Genomic DNA, 27,128 nt, shown 5'->3' with positions numbered 1-27,128 from the left:
CTCTTTCCTTGTTGCTATTCAATAAATGCCAGATGAAAACAATTCTAAGACGCCTTGCTGTTGTTGTTCAGTTGCTAAGTCATATCCAACTCTTTATGACCCTATGGACTGTAGCATGCCAGGTTCCCTGTCCTTCACTATCTCCAGAAGTTTGCTCAAACTCATGTCCAATGAGTCAGTGATACTATCCAACCATCTTGTCCTCTGATGCCCCCTTATCCTCCTATCCTCAATCTTTCCCAGCATCAGGGTCTTTTCCAGTCAGCTCTTCGCATCAGGTAGCCAAAGTATTGGAGCTTCAGCATCAGTCCTTCAAATGAGTATTTAGGTCTGATTTCCTTTAGGATTGACTGGTTGGATCTCCTTGCAGTCCAAGGGATCTCAAGAGTCTTCCCAAGGCCACAGTTCAAAAGCATCAATTTTTTGGCACTCAGCTTTCTTTATAGTCCAGCTCTCACATCCACACATGACTACTGGAAAAACCATAGCTTTGACTATATGGATCTTTGTCAACAAAGTAATGTCTTTGCTTTTTAATATTCCATCTGGGTTTGTCATAGCTTTTCTTCCAAGGAACAAGCGTCTTTTAATATCATGGCTGCAGTCACCATCTGTAGTGATTTTGGAGCCCAAGAAAATAAAATCTGTCACTGTTTCCCCCTTTCCCCATCTACTTGCCATGAAGTGATGGGATCAGATGCCATGATCTTTGGTTTTTTAATGCTGAGTTTTAAGCCAGCTTTTTCACTCTCTTCTTTCACCCTCATTAAGAGGTTCTTTAGTTTCTCTTTGCTTTCTCCCATTAGAGTGGTATAATCTGCATATCTGAGGTTATTGATATTTCTCCCAGCTCTATTCCTACTGCTTGGAGTAGACTCTATAATCATCCCATAGGAGGATATGAAAGCCATCACTTCATAAACTCAAAGTTTTCATTCTCTATCACCCAAAAGAAAAGTGAAAAGTAAAAGAAAACATGTCTTTTTTTATTAACTAAGAAAAAATTTTATTTAAACTGTGCAATCAATCAGTATTTAGACAGCAGTTTCATAAACATTTTGACATTTAAACTTTTATTCATTTTTGGCATGACCTGTAGGGTAGTATATAAACTATCCTGAGGATGGGAAAAGTAGTAGGCAATATTTACTATGATGCTAGAAAAAGAAAACAAACCCACATTATTAAGCAAAATATGTTTTAAGAAGACATTAAAAAGGTACATTCAAAATCAAGGCAAACATTTGCTTTCTTCATGCAATGGAATTCACAGAGCTGATCCCCTGAGTCAAGTATAAAATTAAAATAGCTCAGCTCTAGAGTCCATTAGCTAGTCTGCAAATGCTGCCCTTACAAGAAAATGGTATACAGAGTGAAAGGATCCAGAACACCCATGACATGAAACAATATACAGCTGGCTCCCACACTTTCATTTAATTCACATCTTTGAAGAAAATAGAAAAAAAAAATCGCACATACACAGACATAAAATATTGTCCAACAACAGCAACAGAAAGACAAACTTAATATATGTCCTCTAGTCTACTGACAGGCTAAGGCAATGTGTGTGAATTAAGGCTTTGCAAATTTCTTTAACAGGCTCATGTTAAATCATTGGTAATCATTTTCATTTGCAAACAGAATAAAGAATGTGGTAAAAGGGAGAAAAATGTTTCAGGTAAAAATTTTTAAGTATTCTTTGCTGTTATTTTTAAAGATAGTCCTGAGTTCTGATAGTTTTAAATAAAAACAAACTTCTGTAACATAAATTTTAAAGATAAAGTCTGTAAATTAAGACTATGTCTATATACCATGAACTACTTACAAGATACAAACGAGTAAATCAAGAAAGGTGTTCAGAATCTCATGGATTATACTGAGTGATATTTGCTGGTTCAAGAAAGTTAGGTAAAATATTTTCTTTCTCTAAAAAAAGGTAATCATGTAATTCTAGTCAATAAGCCTTAAAGGTTGACTTGAATAAACTAGAATTAGATGCCAGTATGTCTTACCCTAAAATTTATTCCAAACAGTTTAAAGAAATTTGGAAATGCCCCATTATCTTGAAAAAGTAGATCTGTTAGAGAAGAATCCTAAAAATGCACTCTGTCCTTACCCATCTATCCCTCTGGGGATATTTGACACTCTCCCTAAATCTTTAAAAGCCAAGATATCAAAAAATAAAAGATTTAAATTAGGGTAAGACAATTTCATGTTTAGTACTTTCAAAAGCACTGTAAATCCCCCTGCTCAGCATATAGATTTACCTACATTAAAGATGAGTGTTCAAATCCCTGTCTACATCTTTTATCCCCTGCTTTCTTCTGGTAGTTTTTTTTTTTGGTGAGTATACAGAAAATGAAAGCATTTTTCATTTTAGCACAGGCAAATGTAATTGGAAAGGCTGCCAGGTAAAGAAAGAAAAAGCTATTAAGATATGTTTCACAGCTGAATAGAAATGACTTTAGGGTTCTAATTATTTATACTTTAAAGTTTTCAAAGTACCACTGTTTCATTCTGCACAACAAAGTATGGAATAAAAGGAACAAAAAATGAGTTAAGGATTTTTTTCCTACCAATTTTCAAAATGGTCAAGGACTAGAATTTAGGTGTGCCAAAGACTAACGTTATACTTGTTCTACTATATGATTCTCCTTCAACTTTTCTCCCTCCTATATTAATTAGGTTGAATTCAAATAACACCTATGCTCTTCAGATCTAACAAAACAGGGATGACTGGTTACAGGTCTGGCTTTTTCCAGTTAATAAATTTCTACTTAGATTTGGGGACAACAGGAAAATTACAAAAAATAAAAATTTAATTCTGAACACCTAGTCTAATAAAGAAGTGCTTGAATAGTTAAGGGCTCCAAAAAACCGCTCCCAAAAAACCATATCAGCTTTCACACTCAGTTCTGACTAAGAGAAATTGAAGGTTTCAAGGAGAAAAGAAGGGTGGTTAGGAGATGACAAAGAGTGAGTTATAGCCCCTCTAAACCCCTGTGAATATATGGATGTAAGTAAGACAGACTTCTCTCTGTTGGTTGGCTATGACTATGTGGACAGGTTGTGTTGACAGAGTGGAAGGTACCATAAGCCTAGGTAATTAAATATCATGTCTTGGCTGAGATGATGTATCACAGTACAGATACTGTAAATGATGCAGTTGGACCAACTTGGGTTTGTGTCTTGGCTAAGCAGCATACTAGCTGTGATCTTTGGCAAGTCAGACATTTTAAACTACTTCCTGATCTCTAAAATGGGGATACTATTTACTCTGCAGATGTAGCAATATGCATGGCTGAGGCATGTTTATGGCACATCACATATGCTCAGTAAATGGCACTTCCTTTTCTAAGGAATAGAATCAAAAGTGGCTGAAAAATGACCAGCACTCTTAACCTTACTCATCATCACAGGCTCTACCTCTTAAAGGAGAAAGCTTTATCTTGTTCATTGAAGAAATGCTAAAACTTAGAACAGAATTATAAATTATCCTTCATATCTGAAAGAAGGCTTGATTGACATGACCTAGGAATCACAACAAACTACAGCAGTGGAATCTAAAGCTTTCTAGGAAAAGGAACAACTGACATCAAAGAAGAATTACAAGAAAGATAAAATTTCCCAGGAGTTGTACCTGCTGATAAGGTTAAGTGGAGGCTCTAGCTGAGGCTCATGGAAAATCAAGAAGCTGTATCAAATTGAAAACCAAACAGTGGCTTGTGAAGCTGAAGAAATAAGCCTGACTTAAAAGTCAGAAGGCGTGCATGTTGCAAAATGCTTTTAAAAGAAAATGAAGAATGAATTTGAGCATAATTCTGTTCATCTACCCTGAATTCCTATGTTTGAGGTGTTTTCCTCCACTCTACCCTAACAATCACTTGAGAGAAAAGGACAAAGCTCAACTATAATAAGAACAGGTTTCAAAAATTTCTGATGAAATTCCGTAAAGTTAGAGCCAAATATTAGGAAACTTTGCTGTTAAACAGATGGAACTGAGATGTTAATTCACATATTCAAAAAGTTTAAAGTTGAATTGCTTTTGCAAGTGATTTAGAGAAAGCTTAATGTGTACATTTGATAGGCGATAAGCCAAGGTTTTCATACCTTTGAAATATTGAAGATCCCCAAGGGACACATGACTTCACACTTCCAATTTCTGTAATGCAATAGGCATTTTATGGGGATCAGAGTTCTACAGAAATAATGTACCTGTTGTAAGCAAAATAATGGCCACCCACAGAAGTACACACTTAAATCCCAGGATTCTGAGTATGTTACCAGACAGGGCAAAAAAAGACACTAAGAATGTGATTAAGTTAAGAATTTTCAGATGGAGAGAGTACCCTGGTTTATCCAAATGGGCCCCATCTTATCAAGTGAGTCCTTAACATTCGAGAGCCTTTCCTGGTTAGGGTCAGAAAAAGAGATATGTTAATGGAAGTGGGTCAAGAGAGCTGCTATGTAGCTGACTTTGAAGACAGAGGGTGGGATCTACAACTTCTAAAAGCCAGAAAAGACAAGGAAATGAACTTTGATTTTATCCCATTGAGACCTGTGTCAGACTTCTGACCTACAGAACTGTAAGATAATAAATCTGTGTTGCTTTAAGGCCTTCTTTGTGGTAATTTATTATAGCGGTAGCAAGAAAATAATACAGTATTTGTCCGGTAAAAATGCAAGACTGTCATGTTAATCTTAAACACTTTCAAAAGCTTACCAGGGGAAATCGCCTGAGAAGATTAAAGCCTACAAACATACACATTGCATTAGCCTGCAATCTTACATCCTGAGCATAAATCAGCTTCACACAATTCTATGTATGTGTCCTTCTAAACATCAATAAAATTCACAATTAGACAACTGATTGTGTTTGGTGATCTCCAGAACCCTCTATTCTGTGCTCACAGAAATTATGACCATTAAACCAAAGCAGTTTTATCAGAGACCCACGTGGCAAACTGTCAGAAACAAAATCTACAGAATACATGTTTAGTCTTAAATCATGACTCTTTCAATATTCTGGAACTTTTTTTTTTTTACATTCACTATTAAAATTTTACATTCAATGAAATATAAATGTATATGTGAATCATGACAGCCACTGCAGAGGTGGAACCACATCTGGATATTCTAGCATTAAAAAAAAAACCTTTAAAATCCATCTTTTTTGTGAGACTCAATTGTCTCCAAAGGTGTCTTCATGGACCTGAACAATGACCCTGAGTCATCAACATGGGCAAGCACGATGTCCTTAACAAAGCCAAGACAAACCAATGCAAATCACTGTCACTGTTCCCAAGGTTGGCACCACTCTTGTTTGAAGCTAAGGCAAATAAAAAGCACTTCCCCAAGGATCTAATTTCCCTGATGTGCCAAAGCTAATTTTTTAAAGCCACTTAGTGGATAAAGTTGTGTCCTTACTTTTAAGCTAATCAAAATATAAAGCTCTGTATTTCATGAACAAGATATTTGTTTTACCCATGGTTCCACTGAAGTTTGAAATAGCAAGCTCCCTTGCTGCAATTAAAATATATCAATTTACGAACAACTTCAAAGAGCACATCTATCAAAGAACAGCCACTTGAAAATTGAAATGATTCATTTCCTTGTTATATCCCATTGCTCCCCAGACATGAGAACATCCTTGTTATTAAGTGACTGCCTCAAGCCTTCAGAGTAAACCAGGTAATGCTTTAAGCAGGAGGAAGGCTACACAGGCTGATTCAGGGGTTGCCACAATGCCCCGCAATGGAAGAGCCTGCTGATATTTCTGTTGACATCCCACACTCAAGGTGCTTAGGAAAGTATCACATCATTTGGCAAAAACATCCTGTGGTTGAATCAGCAGATTCAATGGAAAGTCCCTTTGTATGCTGTTTGTATACAGACTGAGTTCTGGAGAAAAAAGTTTGGTTGACATAGAAACAAGAAACAACAGTTAAATGTACAACTAAATCTGCCTATATGTGGAGGAAACCTTAAATTTATCTTTGGTTTTTTAAAAACTTGCTGATAAAAAGCACATGAATTAAAACACTGATAAATACCAATATAACTGTATTGCTTTTAATTATGTAAACTTAGCCCTTTGATACCCTTTGCTACTAAAGCTAGAGTCTCTATCAGCCTCTAAATAAATTTATCTCAAATCTGCTCATCTTTACTTACTTACAGGCTAATCTATATACTTAAATGGTCTTTGGTACGAAAATACTGATGAGCAGAATCTTGTAATATTTGGCATAAAAATGACATGCATGTATTAGTACTTATAGCAAATAAGTCTTTGGAAAAGAAAATAGTTACTATTTGCATATTAGCTCCTTCAGAGTGAAACACGATGAAGTAACACCACTGTGAAAGATGAATGAGAACCTTCACATTTCAGTTACAATTTCATACTTAAGACTTCAAAGAAGCTAGCTTTGGCCAAGTAAAAGGAAGTCTTTGGTGTATACTAAATATCTTATTCAATGATACTAAAATATTTGTCTTTGGTGAAAAGATTTTTTTTCCTCTCCAACAAGTAGTTTCAACAATTTCAAAATACCATAATACTGTATAGCTGAAGATTTACTTGCTGAAGAAAAAAAATTACACTTGAAATTCTTTGGAACTATCTGCTGGTGAAGAACTTTTAAATGCTCTGGTAACAATAAGGTAGTTAAAATTACTAGTCTAATTAACTATAACGATCAATATATCCCCTATTATTCTGGGTTAGTAACTACTTGTATAAGCTTCATACCTATAGATGTTTCTAGTTAATTCAATTTGGAGGGAAATCATAGTTGAATTTTCACTCTTTACTGAAACTTCTTTGGTAACAAGATTATTATGAAAAAATCTTATACAAGAACAAAATGAAAAGGTGAAAGAGTAAAAAACATACTGGTAAATAATTAGCAAATAGTTACAGCCTAAAGATCTACAATAACTATGGGCCTATTCATCAAAAACAAAAAAATACTTTCCTTAAAGACTTCAAATTATCAATTTTAGGCTTTTAAAATGACTCAAATGAATAGCCTCCTAAACAGGATGGATGATGTTTCAACTTTATAGATTTTGTTTGCCTTTTAACAAAAGTTTAAAAAAAATAAAATGAACTCATTGTACGCCTTCGTTTTAGATACTGATAAAAGTTGGCCCCACATACTTTCTACTTACAAGCCCACAAAGATATACCCTGTCAATTTGCCCATGCTTCCATGAGGCAGCTCAAAAGTAACAAAATATTCCCTGAGTACAGGAAAAAAAAAATAACACTAGAATAACTTTAAAAGGAGGTAGTATAAACAGGAGCTATAAAGGCAGGAGCAGCATTTTTCCTTGCCTCAGATTGTTCACCTAAAGCTCTGCTTTTTTGTTTCGCCACGAAGCCCATACTTAGATAACTAAATGGAGGACTGTGAATTTAGTTCAGAACTGCATTAACTGGCACTTAATGGTGGTCTGCTTCTGAGCACATTGAATTTGGCACAAAACTACAGATTGAAAAACAACCAAAAAATGTTGTATCACCAGATACTGGGAAAGAAGATGACAGAGATGGGACTATTATCCAATAATATTTTTTGTCTTTAGAACACCATTTAACATGACCTCATCCCAGTCTATAAACAAAGGTTTCAAGGAGGGTAAAGATTCCTTTTAAAAAGAGGCTCAAAAGTCAGTTCCAGATAATTTGAAGATATATTTTTTAAAGGATAAGGGGATCCCCTCTCTACACCATGGGTTTAATTCTTTTTCATCTCCCACTGCTGGGCACCTAATAGGTAACCGTCTTAAAACTCAGAGAAGGCCTATCTGTGTGGCTAAGTAAACAGTTTATGGATTTCAAACCAGCAAGAGGATTAACTTACTACTGGAGTTAGCATTCCTCCTTCACAGCATCAACACTGAAGGAAGATTAAACAGAGTACCAAATTCTCTTAAGAATTCAAGAAAATACAAACAAGTTAGTAGAGCTCAGAATACTTATCCCTAAACAAAACCTGTATGAAAACAAACCCAAATACTTTTATAAAATACTGTACATTAAAACAGTTATTGATGAAATCCAAGAAACTCTTAAGGCAACTTTTGGTACTCTTATCCTGAACAACTTCATGAATATTAAAAAAGTATAAGGCAAAGAACTTCGTAATATATAATGGAAGGCACTGTTGCCGTGATAACCTCAAGTTCATTTTACTGTCTACTGTTGCATTTATCCTCATTATTAATATTTAATGAAACTTTTTTTTTTTTACCCCTCTTGGGCTTCCCTGGTGGCTCAGATGCTAAAGGATCCGCCTGCAATGCAGGAGACCTGGGTCACCAAGCTGGGATTTATACAAAAGAAAACCACAAACTCTAACTTATTTTCTTTAAAAATCTGTTTTCTGCAAGGCCTTTTGCAACTAATTCTGAAAATGTTGAGGATGCTTTGCAAACTAAGACAGTGCAGACTTTGGCCAACCGTCAGGCAAAGGAACAGGTTGAAAAGGCACGGCTTCCAGGCAGGCTGAGGTGTGGGACACAGCAGATAAAGCACTCGGACTCTAATGCCCACAACACAGAAGCCCTTGATATAAGAGGGTCCCCTGTATGCTACTGAACAGTTCTGTTCTCAGAAGAGATAAGACTTTTTTCTGTGCTGGTCATTCAGTAGAGTCAACAGCCCACTTTTCTCTTCTCAGTGGTTTCAGTCCTCATAGCTAAAGGTGTTAAATGATCCAAACCCCATGCAGAGGTCAGTTTCTTGTTATTGCTTTAACTCAGAGCTTCAAATAAACATTCTTACTCACCTACCTATATGACTCCTTGGATCACACACATGACACATACAGCAACTGAAAACAAAACGCTACTAGGAAGTATCATCGTTTATGCAGCTGAGATTAACTACCACAACGAATGAGGTAACCAAGTTGTCTTCTGAGTTTGCCCTCTGGCAAACTGAGGTAGATAGTCAGCAAAGGGGCTTTCAAAAGTCTTCCCTTTGCTCCAGTGATATATTTTATAATCCAGTCAAACACCTTGACTGTCTTTTCACATTGCTGACAATGAAACATTCAAAATACGTGAGCTTAAAGATTTAAAAAAAAAAAAAAAACATTCAAAAAAGGTGAGATACCCAATAAGATACCAAGATACCAAGAGTTTCACAAAAGGCTTTGGCTCCCTGTTCATTGTCCTTCGAACAGACTTAAAGGTGAGAATACCTGGATGTGGCTGTCTAGATTGGAAAATCCTTTTTCTCAAAGCAAAGCCTGGCAGGGGCTGGCTGAGAAACTGAAGAGGAAGTTTGCTCAGCACCCGACCGCACTGCAGTCTCTTCACACTTTCTCACCAAGGGGTCCCCACCCAAATCGCTGCCGGTGAAGGAACTTGGGGTTAGGGGTGTGGTACTTATAACTGAGGACAGGTGTATTTCATCGTTGGACTCATGGGAGAACCTTCCAGAATCCCCAGTTTCGTGGCTGCCTTCACTGTTGGCTGAATGCTCAGTATCAGCTGCAACAACAAAGGGTCTTGGGAAGCTGGCTGTCTGACCTGGGGAGCTGGGGGAGTCTTCATCGCTGATTAGTATGGTAGTGCCTGGCTGGTAAAGGCAGACCGCTTGAGTAAATCTTCTTTGAGGCTAGGTAAAAATACATAAAACACCATCAGTGATAACAGAGTGCTCTGAAAAATAATAAATCTGGTTTTACATATTTCATATATTCTGAGATAGCAAATTGATGGAGTATGTGGGTGAAAAGCTCATCATCACGAAGGAACTGTCAATGGTTCTCCGAGCAGTGGGAACACATCAGAATTACTTGGCAAGTGAAGTGTCAGAAGGCTTCTTCAGTGGTTTGGATGCAGGCTCCTGCCTCATCCCTTTCTCCACTATTCCCCAGCTCCCACTGAAAACCACAGCTCTGATTACAATTCCAACTGTCATGTCAATCATCAATCCCCATGGCTTTCCATAGAGTCATGCCCCAAATTAATAAAATCATATCCAGAAAGAATCCCGAAGTTAAAAAAAAACAACACTCATTTACATTTTCCTCTTTTTAAAATTATCTTCTTACACACCATGAGTATTGAAAGAGTTTCCCCATTTAGGGGAGTTACCTGCTCAGCTTTTATCTTCTTAGAATCTTGGAAAAAGAGCCATTTTTTCTTAGGGGTGTTTTTAATTATAGGACCATAGCTATTAATTATCAGGTCAGTTCCTCCCTGTAGATATAAAAGGAAAATTTCAGTTTATTACAAGTACACAAAATTTTAAAATGTTAAAAGAAAAATATGATCACAGATATTATTATTTCTTCTTTTACACAGTGGCACACAACAAATATGGGGTATTTGTTAGTGATAAAAAAGATATAATAAGTTTATTCCTAAGAGAGAGATGCTGAAGTATTTGGAGTGAAGTGTAATAATCCCAAAATTTATTTTCAAATGACAGGAAGAACAAAAATATATAGAAGAAATACAGAATTATGAAAAGATACTGACAATTATTTGTGCATTTATTATTTTTCAAATTTTCCACATGACTGAAAAATTTATAAAGTATTTAGGCGATAAAAATAGACTCATAGGGCTTCCCTAGTGGTCCAGTGGCTAAGAATCTGCCTGCCAATGCAGGGGACACAGGTTTGATTCCTGGTCTGGGAAGATCCCACATGCTGCAGAACAACTACTGAGCCTGTGCTCTAAGGCCTGCGAGCCACAACTCCTGAAGCCTGTGAGCGAGCCTTGAGCCTATGCTCTGCAACAAGAAAAGCTACCACAATGAGAAGCCCACACACCACAACCAGAGAGCAGCCCCTGCTTGCTACAACTAGAGGAAGCCTGCATGCAGCAATTGAAGGCCCAGAGCAGTCAAAAATAATCAATTTTTTAAAGTGCTATAAATTTTTTTTTTTTTAATGAACCTGCATACCCTCAACAAAATGACAATAAACAGGGGATCAACTCTTGGGCTAATAATCCAAGGGAAGTCAGAGACCTGGCCTCTAAACTGGCCTCTGCTTCACTCAGGCCCCCAACTGTGCTCTGCCTCCTTCACTTTAGATTCTCTCTCTTTCCCATGTCTTCCTCCCCTTTTCACTTCTCCTCAATCCTTTCTCATGTCTAGTTCTGAGTTAATAATAACAGAACAATAGTGTATTTTAGTAGTTTTGTGCTTATTTAAAAGTTTTAGGTTCTGATGTTCTAGATTAGTTTGAAATAAGTTAAATGGCTTATGTTTGTATCAGATAATAAAAGCTAAATTAAGTTGTAACAAAACAGAAAACAGGAATAGCAACAATCAATTCACTATTATTTACCCATTGTATGTATCATATATAGCACCGTGATAGCTAAATACATGTAAACTGCATTTGTTAAATTTAATTGTATAAAATTTAATATTGAAACTTCCTAAAATTCTGTTATATTTTTGATATTCTAGATTTTGGGGAAGGGTTAGATAAGAAGAATGTATGACAGGATTTGGCACTTTTTTCATAAAAGGGCAGATAGTAAATGTCTTAGGTTTTGCAGAACACACATGGCCTCTGTTTCATTTTCTCTTCCTCCTTTTTTGTCATCCCCAAACTATCCTTTAAAAATGTAGAAATTATACTTAGCTCAGGATGGCCATATAAAAACAGGCCACGGACTGGCTTGAACTGGGTTACAGTCTGCAGATACTTTATTTATAACATGCTGGTTATGAGAACTATTTAATAATGCACAATATCTAATGCTGCAATGTGACTAAAAATAATTCTCAGTTGGTGTTCATAATGCTTATCACTGTACCACTACTACCCGCAGTGGAAAGGACATGAAATGACATCCTCCAATGACATTTCTTTACTGTATCCAACTTCCTAAGGCCATGAAGAGAAGGATCTTAAAACACCTATTCAGATACTTCATATTTTTTAAAATGTAATTTACATCTGGAATATTCTGAATCTCCATTTAGTTCTAAAATCAAATAAACTAAATTTAGAATGGATTAATAAAAAATGTTCCATCCAGTATACCCAGAACAATCCAAATTATAGTAAATATGGACTGATAACCTTGGTGCCCTTATTTGCAATATCTCAGCTCAATATGATCCAAACTAACTGAATTCAGGCTACTTGCTCATTTTTTATTTATCTTTTTCATCTTTTATTCTTTTATCTACCCTATCTTCTTCTCCCCAAATTTTATGCAAGGAAGAATCTGAGTGAAATGGTTTCACATTTCATTATGTGGCCTATGGACATAATACATTTAACATATAATTTTTTGGTACGATTTTACACATAAAGAGAAGATGAATGGTGGGAAAGATTATGCAGCACAACAGCCTGTCAGCTGAGTACCTTGGCATCAATAAAGCTATTTGGCATGATCATTGGCATCAATGACTCTTCGTTTTCTATGGCTCCTTCCAGGTTCTTCCCCACGTCATTTCCACTGGCTCGGGAGGCACTGATACGAGGTAACTGCTGAGTTCCATTCTGGCCTGTCTTGGAGACAGTTGATTTCCTGAAATATTGAATGAAAAGGAAATCTTTTAAGTCCACAAGAAGAGAAAGGCAAATGTACCAAACTTGGTGAAATCTGGGACATTCACAACTTTGCAAACAATGGACTTCCTTAATGCTTGTTTATCAAATATCCTTGGAAATGATTAGATTTTAACTCCAACTCACTGATGCAAACTTTTATGATGGAAGTAAGATTCTTATTGTTTTTTGGCCCCAATGTCTGTATATATAAAATTACTTTTTACAAATACTTAGTAAAAACCTTAATATTTATTAACAAAGTACTATTAATTATTGTTGCTTATTTATAATTTATGTATAAATTATAAATTTTAAAATCTACATGTTCTCCTTCAGGTCTGCAGATTTTCACACTAACAGAACAATTAATGATGACAAATTTATAGCAGCACTTCTGCAAGATCCGGGCATCACTAAAAAGATGTGTACAGAAAGAGTTCATTAAAAAGTTCTTCGGAAACAAGAAAATTGAACAGTAAAATGAAACACACTTCTGCATAGTGTGTTTCTATGCACAAGTACCAAAAACATATAGAATAAACTCTGAAAAACCTCTAACAATAGAGAGTCTACTGATGGAGATTACCTAAAAACGATGTGTATTTGACTTCATTTAAGAATATTTTGTTGGCACAGCAATTTTTTAATTTAATAGAGAACTTTAAGAAAATAAATGAAGGCAAAAGTCAAAATATAAAAGTTTAGAAACAGACAAATTCCCTGAATGCTGAGAATTTAGCTGAAGTCAAAATCACAGATAAAACTGCCTGACAAAGTTTATAGAGAACTAATCCCCAGGTATTACATTTCTTTTAATCCACGTCTGGAGAATCCAGACCAACCATGAATCCAACCATGTGTCCTGTGGTGGTGAGGGTAGAGCTCTCAAGTGACTCAGACATTTCAGGCTACTTAAATATGAAAATAGTCCAGGCAGTAAGGAATTCTCCAATCAGGAGATACATCAGATTAAGCACGTCATTAAAAAAAAAAAAAAAGCCAAAGGATATACTTTGTGTTTCTCAAAATACCAAGAAAATGAAGAAACTAGGTCTTCATTTAAGAATATTTTGTTGGCACAGCAATTTTTTTCAAATGGTGAGAGAATAATCTTCCAAAGTAAGCACATCTCTCTAGCTGCAAGAACTCAAGTAATAAAACATTCATTTTTAAGTGCGAAAATCCCAGTTCCTCTAACAGGCACTTGATTTTGTTTCTGTGGTTACTGTAATGTAAATGTTAATCACCTCAACATCTCTAGCAATGGAAACACACCTGGCTTTACTCCGGTATATCAAGATGAGACCACAGATGAGGATGCAGGTCAAGGCTATGCCAACACCTACAGCAATGCCAGTCATTGATTTTTGGTCCAGATGGTAATAGCCTGAATAAACTAGAAGGGGAAGTACATGTATCAGAATCAATCAAAAAAATAAGTGACCCCATATATCATAATTCTTAGATATTACCTTTTCAATAATTTGTCTTCCTTTCATAGGAAAACTTTTGACAGTATCCGTGTCTAAGCAAAAAAGATGTATTACTCTTTTATCAGGGAACTTAAAATTGGCTTATCTTCTCATATTGAAGATTCTAAATATGAGTTCTAGATATTATATCAAATATGAACATCAGTTCAAAATTTATAATGCTAAAAGGCACATGGCAAAGATGTTCACTGATGGGCCAAAGATACCTTTCATGTCATATTACCTTAAAAGCAGATCTGTATATTGAAGATAAGTTTTCATTATGTATTTTCATATAACAGTGCTTCTCAAACTTTAATGTGCACAAAAATCACTAAAGGATATGTTAAAATGCAGATTCTGATTCACGAGGTCTAGGGTAAAGCCCATATGCAATCCTGCATGTCTGACAAGTTCCTGGGAGATAGTTACGCTGCTGGTCCCTGGACACTTTGACTAGCAAGGTATCTGACAGCACATATGAGCCTTGCCCTCGGCTTTCCCCGATGATATGGCAGCTACTATGGCTACCTCCTTCCTGAGCTTAAATCTGACTGCCCTTCCTTTCTCTCTCTCTCTCTCCTCCCCAGTGTTCCCCTTAAGACATACACAGTACTGAATGGCTATTCTCTGAAGAACTAAGTGCCCTTAATCATGCCCAGTTCAGTTGGTATTTCCTCCATTAAAGCCGTCCCTGCCACACCCCGCATCACCACACAGGCACACCTCCCCAGGGAGGAAGAAAAGGAAGCATCTAGTCACAGGGGCCCCTGCTGCTGCTGCTAAGTCACTTCAGTCGTGTCCGACTCTGTGCGACCCCATAGATTGCAGCCCACCAGGTTCTGCCGTCCCTGGGATTCTCCAGGCAAGAACACTGGAGTGGGTTGCCATTTCCTTCTCCAGTGCATGAAAGTGAAAAGTAAAAGTGAAGTCGTTCAGTTGTGTCTGACTCTTTGCAACCCCATGGACTGCAGCCTACCAGGCTCCTCCGTCCATGGGATTTTCCAGGCAAGAGTACTGGAGTGGGGTGCCATTGCATTCTCCCACAGGGGCCCCAGTTTCCTTCAAAACAGAACGACGATGCCCTGACTGGAGCGACAATGGCTCTTTAAAGATATTTTTTCCAACTATTTTCTGGAGAGAAACAACTTTCTCTCTGGAAAAGTTGTTTGTTGTTGGTTTGTGTGTGTGTGCGCACGCGCGCGCGTGTGTGTGTGTGTGTGTGGTGAAAACTCTTGATGAAAATCATGCTCCCTTCGCTTGAACACTGCAACTACCGCTGCTGTTTATTTCCATGGACCTCCCTGGACGCCTACTCCCAGGACTTCACGGGTAGTATGGTTCATCTGTTTTGGTGGGTGCACAGGTGGAAGGAGAAGTTACTGGGACACAGTGATCCGAAAACTGCAGGAAATTCCGAGCTAAGTGTGTCTCCATGTAGGAGTGCAGACAGAGCCATGCAGCTTCACATCATGTGAACCTCACAAGCAACAATTCAAGGAGCTGAGTGTGGGTTCAGGGACATGGCCAAAGTAGGAGCAGAAATAAAGCACAGGGGAGCTAGAAAAAAACACGGGTATTTTCTTTAGGAAAATCAGTGATTATGGCAGCATACAGACCTTTGGCATCAGCAGAATCTAAACGCTTGGGCCTCTGATTTGACTCAGGAGTTTCCTTTGGAAGAACTGCCAGCTCCACAGAATTTGAAAAGGGTCCTTCTCCTACCTCATTGGATGCAGATATCTTGACAATGTATATATTTCCTGCCACCAGGTTTTCCAGCAGAGCCATGGTTATTGCTCCTATAAATACATCAATTACAAATTAAATAAACTGTATCTTTTATTCACTCTTTCACACATTCATGATCCTTTATTTTTAAAGTATTTTTCTGATTATAAAAGCACCACATTTATTGTAGAACACCTGTAAAATAAAAATACATATAAATAAAATAACAATCTCCAATTGTTAACATTTTGGTGTATTTGTGTGTGTGTGTATGTGTGTACCATACATGTGTGAGTACATATCTACTACACGTATTTTTATATCTTAGAGTTTTCATTTAACACTGTGCCCATATATAATCCTTCACTGTAATTTTAAGAGTAGCTTGTAAAAGCTGCATATATTTTTGTTTGTAATTTTAAAAGGAGCACTTTTTTTTTTGCTAAAAAATATAAATAAACATATATATATATTATGTTTTACTCTCTACACAGGTATGGATATAAATAGCATTGAAAACATATTATGGAACATTTCAAACATAGGTAAAGAGAAAATGACACAAAAAATTCAGATTCCACAATTAGATTTTTAAAATCCAATGTGAGGGACCTCCTTGGCGGTCCAGTGGTTAAGAATCTGCCTTGCAATGGAGGGGATATGGTTCCATCTCTGGTTGGGGAACTAAGATCCCCACATGCCACAGAGCAACTGAGCCACCACAACTACTGAAGCCTGTCCGCTCTGGAGCCTGAGTTTCACAACTAGAGAGTCCGAGCAGTGCAATGGAAGATGCTGCATGATGCCACCAAGATCCTGCGTGCTGCAACTAACACCCGGCACAGTCAAAAATATAAACATCCACTTTAAAAAAAATCCAATGTGAGACTTCTTGGTTTTTTCTTTTTTGGCCACACCTGTGGCTGGCTGAATCTTAATTCCATGACTACTGATTGATGCTGGGCCACGGCAGTGACAGCACCGAGACCTAACCACTGGACTGCCAGGAAATGGATGAGAGCTGTCTTTTTGTTTCCTTTATGAAATGTTTAAACCACTTACAGCAACTGTGATAGATGATTTTTTCTTATTTCTTAAATTAGAAACACAATTATTTCTGTAACTATGAATATGCTTTTCATCGTCCTCATTGTTTTTTCAGATTTCTTGAATATAAACAGGTCAGAAAATGCCAAAGCTATATAGGAACCTCAGAGGGTTGAAGATCTAGATTAACTAGATTAACCCCAGATTAACTATCAAAATTACCACTAGCAACATGGCTGGCATCTACTTTTCTCCATAAGTAGTTATCATTTGAATTTATATATAATCTTTGGTATTGAAGGGTATCTCCTCTGATGGCATGACTGCCAAGGATTCCTATCTGCTGCTGAGTCACTTCAGTCATGTCCGACTCTGTGCGACCCCATAGATAGCAGCCCACCAGGCTCCCCCGTCCCTAGGATTCTCCAGGCAAGAACACTGGAGTGGGCTGCCATTGCCTTCTCCAATACATGAAAGTGAAAAGTGAAAGTGAAGTCGCTCAGTTGTGTCCGACCCTCAGCGACCCTATGGACTGCAGCCTACCAGGCTCCTCCATCCATGGGATTTTCCAGGCAAGAGTACTGGAGTGGGGTGCCATTGCCTTCTCCGAGGATTCCTATCTGGGCACTCCTATTTCTTGAGGGGTCTTTCTGCTCTTGTCCTGCCATGGCATTTAAGTATTTTCTTACAAAGGGGCTCTCACCTTAGGAACTAGCCCTAATGTTAAGAAAACAGATATAAGAGAAATTCAGCCAGGAAGCTATTCCTGCACTACATTGGTGGGTGGATATTCACAGGGAAACCTAGCTTCCTTATGGTGCTTTCTTCTCATTTTTTGTGATGCAGGGCACCCTTAAAATAGTTTTAGAGAGCTTACAACTGCTGGTAGTCCTCACTCAACACCAGCTCAGAGCTGGCTCCTCTAGTGCACTTGCTACAGTAGTATATTTCATTATGCAAGTGAAATGCGCCTGATCTTAGAGCTGAGGTCATGATTCAGAGGCTGCCTCTGCAGGTCACATGGAGGGAGGCAGCTGTACCAAGTGGAAATTTGAGGAGCTAAAGGTGGTTTGTTTTCCTGTGCTCTGGTTTCAACTTGGCCTGGAGAGAGTGTGAGCTATTTGAGCACACAACTGTTGAATAAACAAACCAACCTCTATTTAGAACCAGGAAGAGTCTTTCCACTGTTAATATTCTTAGGCAGGTGAATTAAAAAACAACAATGTTCGGGACATGTTACAATTAGCTAGGAGGAAGAAAATTTCAATTTCTTCACAGATAGACATATAAGTAAATTGCTTCCAATTTATCATTATCATACATTTAATTTTAGAGAGCGTTTGGCAAAACCAATCACTACCTGAAATTAAAATTCACTTAATTTAAACATTGCAAGCGGATGAGCTATGTGTGTAAGTGTGTACACATGTTCCCCTTTCTTCCACAGAAAGTCTTCCTTATGAGCACAGTCAAGCCCAAGTACTAAAGTAATCTGACTGTCCCTGTATTCTTTCAGCAAACAGTCTCAATTCTAGTTGGCATGATTATTTCAATCTCTAGCCTTTTATATGCATCTGAATCTTTAACTCGACTAGGAGCTTCACAAACCAGACAGAGTAATGGGCTCAGCGCTGGATCAATGTTGATCAAATCCTGGCATGTTACCAACTAAGTAATTTGCAACTTGGGACATGTCACTGAACTATACTTTCCTCATGGGGGCAATAATTCCCACCTAATATAATTACTATCAGTTCAGTTCAGTTCAGTCACTCAGTCATGTCCGACTCTTTGCAACCCCATGAATCTCAGCACGCCAGGCCTCCCTGTCCATCACCAACTCCCGGAGTTCACTCAGACTCATGTCCATCAAGTCAGTGATGCCATCCAGCCATCTCATCCTCTGTTGTCCCCTTCTCCTCTTGCCCCCAATCCCTCCCAGCATCAGAGTCTTTTCCAATGAGTCAACTCTTCACATGAAGGTGGCCAAAGTACTGGAGTTTCAGCTTTAGCATCATTCCTTCCAAAGAACACTCAGGGCTGATCGCCTTTAGAATGGACTGTTTGGATCTCCTTGCAGTCCAGGATTAAATAAACTACCATGGACAAGCGTCTGACACAAATGTATATGATCAATGAAAGGAAGTCTTTTTCCTCACCTCTGGTATTCCCTCTTTCCTTTCTGGAGGACAGAAAACTTTTTTCACATTTGCACAATTGAAGATGGCTAGCATGATGCTTTGTTCACGATAACTCTCAGTAAATACCAATTGAACTTACATTAGAATATGAGCCATTTGTTATTAAAGGAATGTTCATTTAAAATATAAAAGCAAAGGGTAAGATTTTGTGGATGAAGAAAAGCCTCAGAATGCAATCTCATACCTTTCTCTCTTCTGTCAACACTAAGTGATTTTTTTCAATTCCAGAGTCTTAACATCATCTCCATACAGATGACTTCTAAGTTATATCCCTAGTCCATACCTCTCCTATGAACTTAACTCTCACTGCTCACCCAACCTCTCTTACATCTAACAGGCATCTCCAATGTACTATGCTCAAAACTAAACCTGTGATTTCCTCCATCAACTTTGTTTCTCTTTTTTTACTTACACACCACATCAACCTGTGGCAAATTGAGGAGACCGTTCTTTCAAATTATGTTCTAATAGCTTCTTACTACCTTCCTTCCTAATATCACTGTGAACTTGCCTGACAATGCAGGAGACATAAAAGACATGGGTTCGATCCCTGGGTTGGGAAGATCCCCTGGAGGCGGGCATGGCAACTTACTCCAGTATTCTTGCCTGGAGAATCCCATGGAGAGAGGAGCCTGGCAGGCTACAGTCCATAGGGTTGCAAAGAGTCAGACACGACTGAAGCAACTTAGCATGCAAACCCCTACTAACTCTCACACGGACACCTGAGTATTAAATGGTCTCCCAATTTCAACTCTTACCTCTCTAGAGTCAATTTTTCAGGTGGGCTGTTAGGAGGCTGACAAAGAAATCCTTTCAAAATGTCAATGATATCAATGTCTTCCATCCCTCTTAGAAAAAGTCTATGGTCCAAAAAGTCTGCCTACAAGATCTTCTCTTGGCTACCTCCCCATCTCATTTCCCACTTCCTATGCTTCCCTTCATTCTAGCCTCCCTGGCCTCCTTGTTGTTCCTCTAAAATGTCAAGCACACCTCTATCTCAGGGTCTCTGCACTTCCCCCAGATATCCATATGGCTGTGCTCAGATGCCATTTCTTTCAAAAGAACTTACTCACCAACTGCATCGCTTTGTTCTTTCCATTACTGTAGCTTTCTTCATAGCACTTATGACACTACCTGAACACATCTGTTTGTTATCTGACACGTACGCTCTAATAAGAAAGGGCCATTGTTCTGTTCATTGTGGTACTGCCAATGCCTAGAAGAGACCCTGACACATAGCAATCCCTCAATATTTAACAATTCAATAGGTTCTTAATATCAGTAGTCCAATTTATTCAGTAAATATTGTTAGATGAACTCCTTTATTGAAGGAAAAGAATTCTTCTTAATAGGAAATAGTACATAATGTTTCTCAAACTTATTTAGTTATGGAACTTTTATTTTGGAAGCAAGGTATCTTTATCATCTTGGGAAACTAATCTATGAAGAAACTGCTGTAGTAGATAGTTGAGAATGATTTCTTACAGTGCCTTGTAGATTTTAAAATAACTGAGTACTCTGTGCTAATCTACCACATATCAGGAAGGTGAAGGCTGTCATTTCTGACTCACTTTACATTACACACAAGCATACTTTCACCCTGCATTTATTCTACACCATTTTACCACATCCCATTTTAGCCACAAATATATGGTCACCAGGAACACTTTTTAAATGTTTGACTAACGAAAAAAACTTGTTCTACTTGGTAATAAACATGTGAATTACACATAAATGTGTAAAAACATAATATGTATAAGATGATTAACAGGTATATATGAAAGAGATACTGATATTCTTCCCTTTTCCCCCCATATTTTTCTACACCATTACCTTTTCCCAAAGTTGCCATAATTGGGTACTACAAGACTACTTTGCTTTCTTTTTCTGTAAATGCCATGTTATATTCTTTGCTTTTTGTTTAGAAGTAGGCAACTCAAACTCTTTGTATTTTTCTCTCTGAAAAAAAAACCTCAATTACATTTTACTTATACTGTTTTTTTGTTCACTACAAATTACTAGCATTAGCTATGAAAAAGGTTCCCTACATTTAACAAAAAAGTTTTTCACTGGTAACGTTTCTTAAAATTACAGAAGCAGCATTATGGCAAAAATGGATTCTCTCCTCTCCATGCACTATTATATAGTTAGAAGAAGTAAAAACCTCCAATTACAATCCATTGATGGTTATTGGGCCATCAGTGAGGCAAAAATACTGCTTTCTGAGCCTTGTCTGAAACTGTCAAATGAATGCAATACAAAGTACCAAAACAAAGTACTGTTTCTTTTCAGGTAGGTACATACAAAAAGGTAAAGGAAGTATGTGCTCATGAGATTAAAATTCTTCTATTAGTACTTACAAATAACACTTATTACCTCAAGTTAGTCACTTGGACAAATGTGTCAAGAGATGATTTTGGAATTAATTTATGAAAACTGAATTATGTATTTTAAGAATATGGTAGCCAGCTGTAGGATGAAGAGTCCTGCACAAATTACGCCTCTATCTCTCCATACCTGTGGGCAGTCTCTACCCACACTAAGCTAAGTATGGGCTTGCCTGCCAGTGGGATGTTAGCAAATGTGAATCAGGCAGAGGTCTGATTCTTTGTACATGGAACATCCTACTCCCTTGCTCCCTGATTTTGGAAATCTCTTCATGTTTTTTATGTTACCCGCACTCTGTTGAAACTCTGAGATGGTTAGAGCCTCATGAGTGACCTCAGGAGAGACCAACACAAGAACTGCCCAGCTGATCCCAGGCTTAACTGCTGACTCCCAGAGTGTGAGAAAATCAAATGGCTGAATTTTAGAGTGGTGTGCTATTTAGCAATAGATAACTGGAGAAGGCAATGGCACCCCACTCCAGTACTCTTGCCTGGAAAATCCCATGGGTGGAGGAGCCTGGTGGGCTGCAGACCATGGGGTCTCGAAGAGTCAGACACGACTGAGCGACTTCACTTTCACTTTTCACTTTCATGCACTGGAGAAGGAAATGGCAACCCACTCCAGTGTTCCTGCCTGGAAAATCCCAGGGACGGGGGAGCCTGGTGGGCCGCCGTCTATGGGGTCGCACAGAGTCGGACACAACTGAAGTGACTTAGCAGCAGCAGCAGCAATGGATAAAATACAAAACTGTATTGTTAGCAGGTACTTATTACTTTCCAGGCTGTTCAGTAACTAGGAAATCATTACTTATTGGGGCACGTGCTTAGTGTATGAATATACAACTACTAGCTACAGTTACCCGGAGAAGGCAATGGCACCCCGCTCCAGTACTCTTGCCTAGAAAATCCCATGGATGGAGGAGCCTGGTAGGCTGCAGTCCCTGGGGTCGTTAAGAGTCAGACACGACTGAGCGACTTCACTTTCACTTTTCACTTTCATGCATTGGAGGAGGAAATGGCAAACCACTCTAGTGTTCTTGCCTGGAGAATCCCAGGGACGGCAGGGCCTGGTGGGCTGCCATCTACGGGGTCACACAGAGTCGGACACGACTGTGGTGACTTAGCAGCAGCAGCTACAGTTACCATGTATATGTTTTATAGTTACAAAAGTGTTATATATTAATTAATCCACATAAGCGATCTTAAAGTATATTCTTTTAATTGGGTAAATATTCCCCTTAAAAGGTAAAATGTATGTGGAAGTACTTGGCACTGTAAAGTGTTAGATAGCCAACAAATTTCCTTCTCAAAATTCTTCTTAAGCTTTTAATTGCTTGGAAAACTGTTCTTTTCCTAGCATGCATGTCTGAATTAAGAAAGTATCAAAATCAACTATGAGTGAGTGAAAGTCACTCAGTTGTGTCCAACTCTCTGCGACTCCATGAATACACAGTCCATGGGAGTCTCCAGGCCAGGATACTGGAGTGGGTAGCTGTTCCCCTCTCCAAGGGATCTTCCCAAGTCTCCCACATTATAGGCAGATTCTTTACCAGCTGAGCTATATCTGAATTAAAAAATTTTTAAGTATCAAAATAATGAAACTATAATATTTATGTGATGACCCATCCAAAAACTTGTGGGACTTGTCCAAATGAAAAATTTAAAAAGGACATACTATAACAGCATGAATAAGAATACTGAGTTCCAGAATTCATTTTTTTTCTCAGGCAAAATACAGTTGGTATGAAAAAATTTAAATTCAATGTTCCTAAGCCTTAATCAACTTTTCCCTGTACTTAAGTAGACACTGTCTGGTATTTATATGGGTCAATTTATTTGCACATGGACCATTTTAGTAGTTGTACAAAGGTCTTCTCCATTAAACCAGGTTTTCTACCATTGTTTGCTACTCTAGTACAAGACACACAACCACAGGAAATACAGTAGTATCTGTAACAATTCTTTCTTTCTTATCTTCTCTCTCCCTCTTTAGCTACCAAGTCCTGTTAATTTTACCTCCTCAGTGTCTTTCAACCTCTCTCTCCTTTCCATCTCAATCCTCACCACCTAATTTAGGCTTCTCTCTTTCTTGGACCACAGCAATCATTTTCTAGTCTGCTTGCATTACTCTTACCCCTACTTCTCCTCTACCAAACCTCTTCTATTCACAATACTCAGAGTGAGCTTTCTAAAGCATGAATTATGCTCATGCTTAAAGTGTGTCAATGGCTTCCCAATGTCCCTAGAATAAAACCAAAATCCTTAGTCATTTGTTACTTCATAAATATAAATTCAAAATGAACTCGAGATCCCTCTTTCCCTTTGTTTCCTTATCATTAATAGTCTTACTTCTCGTGCCCTTTGGTAAATTCTGGTTATACTTACCTTCTCGATGGAGGACCTGCCACTCCCCTGCAATCCAGGCCTTCCTGGATGCATACAATATAGTATAGCGCGTCACAACTGTCTCTGGCCCATCAGGAGGTCTCCATGAAACCAGAGCAGTGTCGTCCTCTATCAACGTCACTTTCACTCCAACTGGTGGGCCTGCTGGTGCTGTGTGCACAAGCAGAAAATATTGTATTATTAGGCAAGAATGGTCACTAAGTTACTCAAATACCTGGATAGCTACAGATGAGAGTTAGAAACACTAGCAGCTGCTATAAAAACATCTCAAAATCACAGCTTGCACAGACCATTAGTGATACACCAAAATATGATGTTTCTCTTCTTTACCACAAGGCTAATTTTATTTTTATTATGTTTAAAGCATTAAAAAGAATATAAAGGACATGGTAGATTCCTAGTAGATGAGGAACTGCTGAGTCAAAAGTTGTCAGCATTTTTAGGGCTCTTCATACTGTTTTGCCACACTGACAACTAGAAAGGTTTACAGTTCTACACTTACTACTAAAATGCATATAATGTATACTTAACCTGATCTAGGAAGCCACTCCAGAGAAGGCAATGGCACCCCGCTCCAGTACTCTTGCCTGGAAAATCCCATGGGCGGAGGAGCCTGGTAGGCTGCAGTCCATGGGGTCGCAAAGAGTCAGACACGACTGAGCAACTTCACTTTCACTTTTCACTTTCATGCATCGGAGAAGGAAAAGGCAACCCACTCCAGTGTTCTTGCCTGGAAAATCCCAGGGACGGTGGAGCCTGGTGGGCTGCTGTCTATGGGGTTGTACAGAGTCAGACACGACTGAAGCGACTTAGCAGCAGCAGTAGCAGCAGGAAGCCACTCAAGAAAATACTTTTGAGACTGAAATATTCAGTTATTCTCCAAACGCTGTGAATCAGTGTGTTTATAGAACAGACTTTAGACTAACACCTTATATCTACAAAAGGTAGGGAAGTCTTGGGATTTCAGCTGATCCCATGTTCACTATGAGCTAAAGATGTGAAGAGCTGGATTTGAGCACATGTCTATATGGAATATTGTCAAAACCATAGCAAAACAGCCCAATGCTCACTTAAATAAATATCCATTGTTTTCTCTCAACATCATTAAAAAAAGAGCTGCAATGGATCTTAGAGATCATCTACACATTCACCCTCATTCTAGAGAAAAGGAAAAGCACGGAGAGATACACCATGTTCTTCAATTGGAAGAATCAATATTGTGAAAATGATAATAGTACCCAAAGCAATCTACAGATTCAATATAATCCCTATTAAATTACCAATGGCATTTTTCAAAGAATTAGAACAAAAATTTTTACAATTTGTATGAAAACAAAAGATTCCAAACAGCCAAAGCAATCTTGAGAAAGAAAAACAGAACTGGAGGAATCAGGCTCCCTGACTTCAGACTATACTACAAAGCTACAGTAATCAAGACAGTATGGTACTGGCACAGAGAGAGAAATACAGATCAGTGGAACAGGATAGAAAACCTGGAAATAAATCCATGCACAAATGGTCAATTAATTTATGACAAAGGAGGCAAGACTACAAATTCTTGGAAAGACAGTCTCCTCAATGAATGGTGCTGGGAAACCTGGACAGCTACATGTAAACAATGAAATTAGATAATTCTTTAATACCATACACAAACATACACTCAAAATCAATTAAAGATGGAAATGTGAGACCAGACACTGTAAAACTCTTAGAGGAAAACATAGGCGGAACAGTCTCTGACATAAATCAGAGCAGTATGTTTTTCAATCTGTCTCCCAGAATAATGGAAATAAATACAAAAATAAACAAATGGGACCTATTTAAACTCAAAAAAGTTTTTGCATAGCAAAGGAAACAATAAATAAACCAAAACACAGCCCACAGACTGGGAGAAAATATTTGCAAATAATGTGACTGACAAGGGATTAGTTTCCAAAGTTTATAAACAGCTCATGATGCTTAACATCATCAAAACAAACAACCCAATTAATGAATAAGCAGAAGACTTATAATAAACATCTCTCCAAAGAAGACATACAGGTGGCCAAGAGGCACATGAAAAGATGTTCAACAGTGCTAACTATTAGAGAAATGCAAATCAAAACTACAATGAGATATCATCTAACACCAGTCAAAATGGCTATTATCAAAAAATCCACAGACGATAAATGCTGGAGAGGATATGAAGAGAAGGGAACATTCCCACCCTGTTGTTAGGAATGTAAATTGGTACAGCCACTATGTAGAACAGTATGGAGGTTCCTTAAAAAACTAAAAACAGAGCTATCATATGACCCTGCAATCCCACTCCTGGACATATACCCAGAGGAAAACATGATCTGAAAGGATACATGCACTCCAGTGTCCACTGTAGTACGGTTTACAATAGTCAAGACATGGAAGCAACCTAAATGTGCATTGACAGAGGAATGGATAAAGAAGATGTGGTACCTGGCATATTACTCAGCCATTAAAAAGAATGAAGTAACGCCATCTGCAGCAACATGGATGGACCTAGAGACTGTCGTACAGAGTGAAGTCAGTCAGACAGAGAAAGAAAAATATCGTATGATATCCCTTACATATGGAATCTAAAAAGAAATGATACAAATGAACTTACTTACAGAACAGAAAAAGATTCACAGGGTTAGAGAATGAACTTGTGGTTGCTGCGGGGGAAGGATGGGAAAATTAGGATAGGAAAATTAGGGAGCTGGGTTATTTACACTGCTATACTTAAAATGGATAACCAACAAGGACCTAGTGTATAGCACATGGAACTCTGTTCAATATTATGTGGCAGCCTAGACGGGAGGGAAGTTTGGAGGGGAATGGATATATGTATATGTTTGGTTGAATCCCTTTGCTCTTCACCTGAAACTATCACAACATTGTTTGCTAATCAGCTATACCCCAGTACAAACTAAGAAGTTAAAATTTTTAAAAAAGAGTATGGCACTGGCACAAAAATAGAAATACAGAGCAATGGGACAGGATAGAAAGTCGAGAGATAAACCCATGCACCTATGGTTACTTAGTCTATGACAAAGGAGGCAAGTATGTACAATGGAGAAAAGGCAGTCTCTTCAATAAGTGGTGCTGGGAAAACTGAACCGGTACATGTAGAAGAATGAAATTAGAAAACTCCCTAACACCACACACAAAAATAAATTCAAAGTGGACTAAAGACCTAAATGTATGGCCAGACACTATAAAACTCTTAGGAGAAAACATAGACAGGGACTTCCCTGGTGGTTCAGTGACTAAGACGCTATCTCCCAATGCAGGGGGCCTGGGTTCAATCCCCGGTGGGGTAAACTGGATCCCGCATCCCAC

General features: G+C 38.1%; 1 protein-coding gene across 1 annotated transcript in view; it reads right to left on the bottom strand.

Moving 5' to 3' along the window:
• Positions 1–1,013: 1,013 nt before the first annotated feature.
• Positions 1,014–27,128, bottom strand: part of PRTG (protogenin) — a 156,505-nt gene continuing 130,390 nt past the window's right edge. The window contains exons 15-20 of the mRNA XM_055537885.1: positions 23,772–23,942; positions 15,640–15,822; positions 13,824–13,944; positions 12,360–12,525; positions 10,117–10,221; positions 1,014–9,634 (exon numbers count right to left, since the gene is read on the bottom strand). Of these exons, the coding sequence (XP_055393860.1) occupies positions 9,230–9,634; positions 10,117–10,221; positions 12,360–12,525; positions 13,824–13,944; positions 15,640–15,822; positions 23,772–23,942 (1,151 nt within the window). The 3' untranslated portion in view covers positions 1,014–9,229. The remainder of the gene's footprint in view (positions 9,635–10,116; positions 10,222–12,359; positions 12,526–13,823; positions 13,945–15,639; positions 15,823–23,771; positions 23,943–27,128) is intronic.

The sequence above is a fragment of the Bubalus kerabau genome, chromosome 10, assembly GCF_029407905.1.
Source record: "Bubalus kerabau isolate K-KA32 ecotype Philippines breed swamp buffalo chromosome 10, PCC_UOA_SB_1v2, whole genome shotgun sequence".
Taxonomy (NCBI): domain Eukaryota; kingdom Metazoa; phylum Chordata; class Mammalia; order Artiodactyla; family Bovidae; genus Bubalus; species Bubalus kerabau.
The sequence above is the reverse complement of the archived record's forward strand: the minus strand, read 5'-3'. Positions and strand labels throughout refer to the sequence as shown.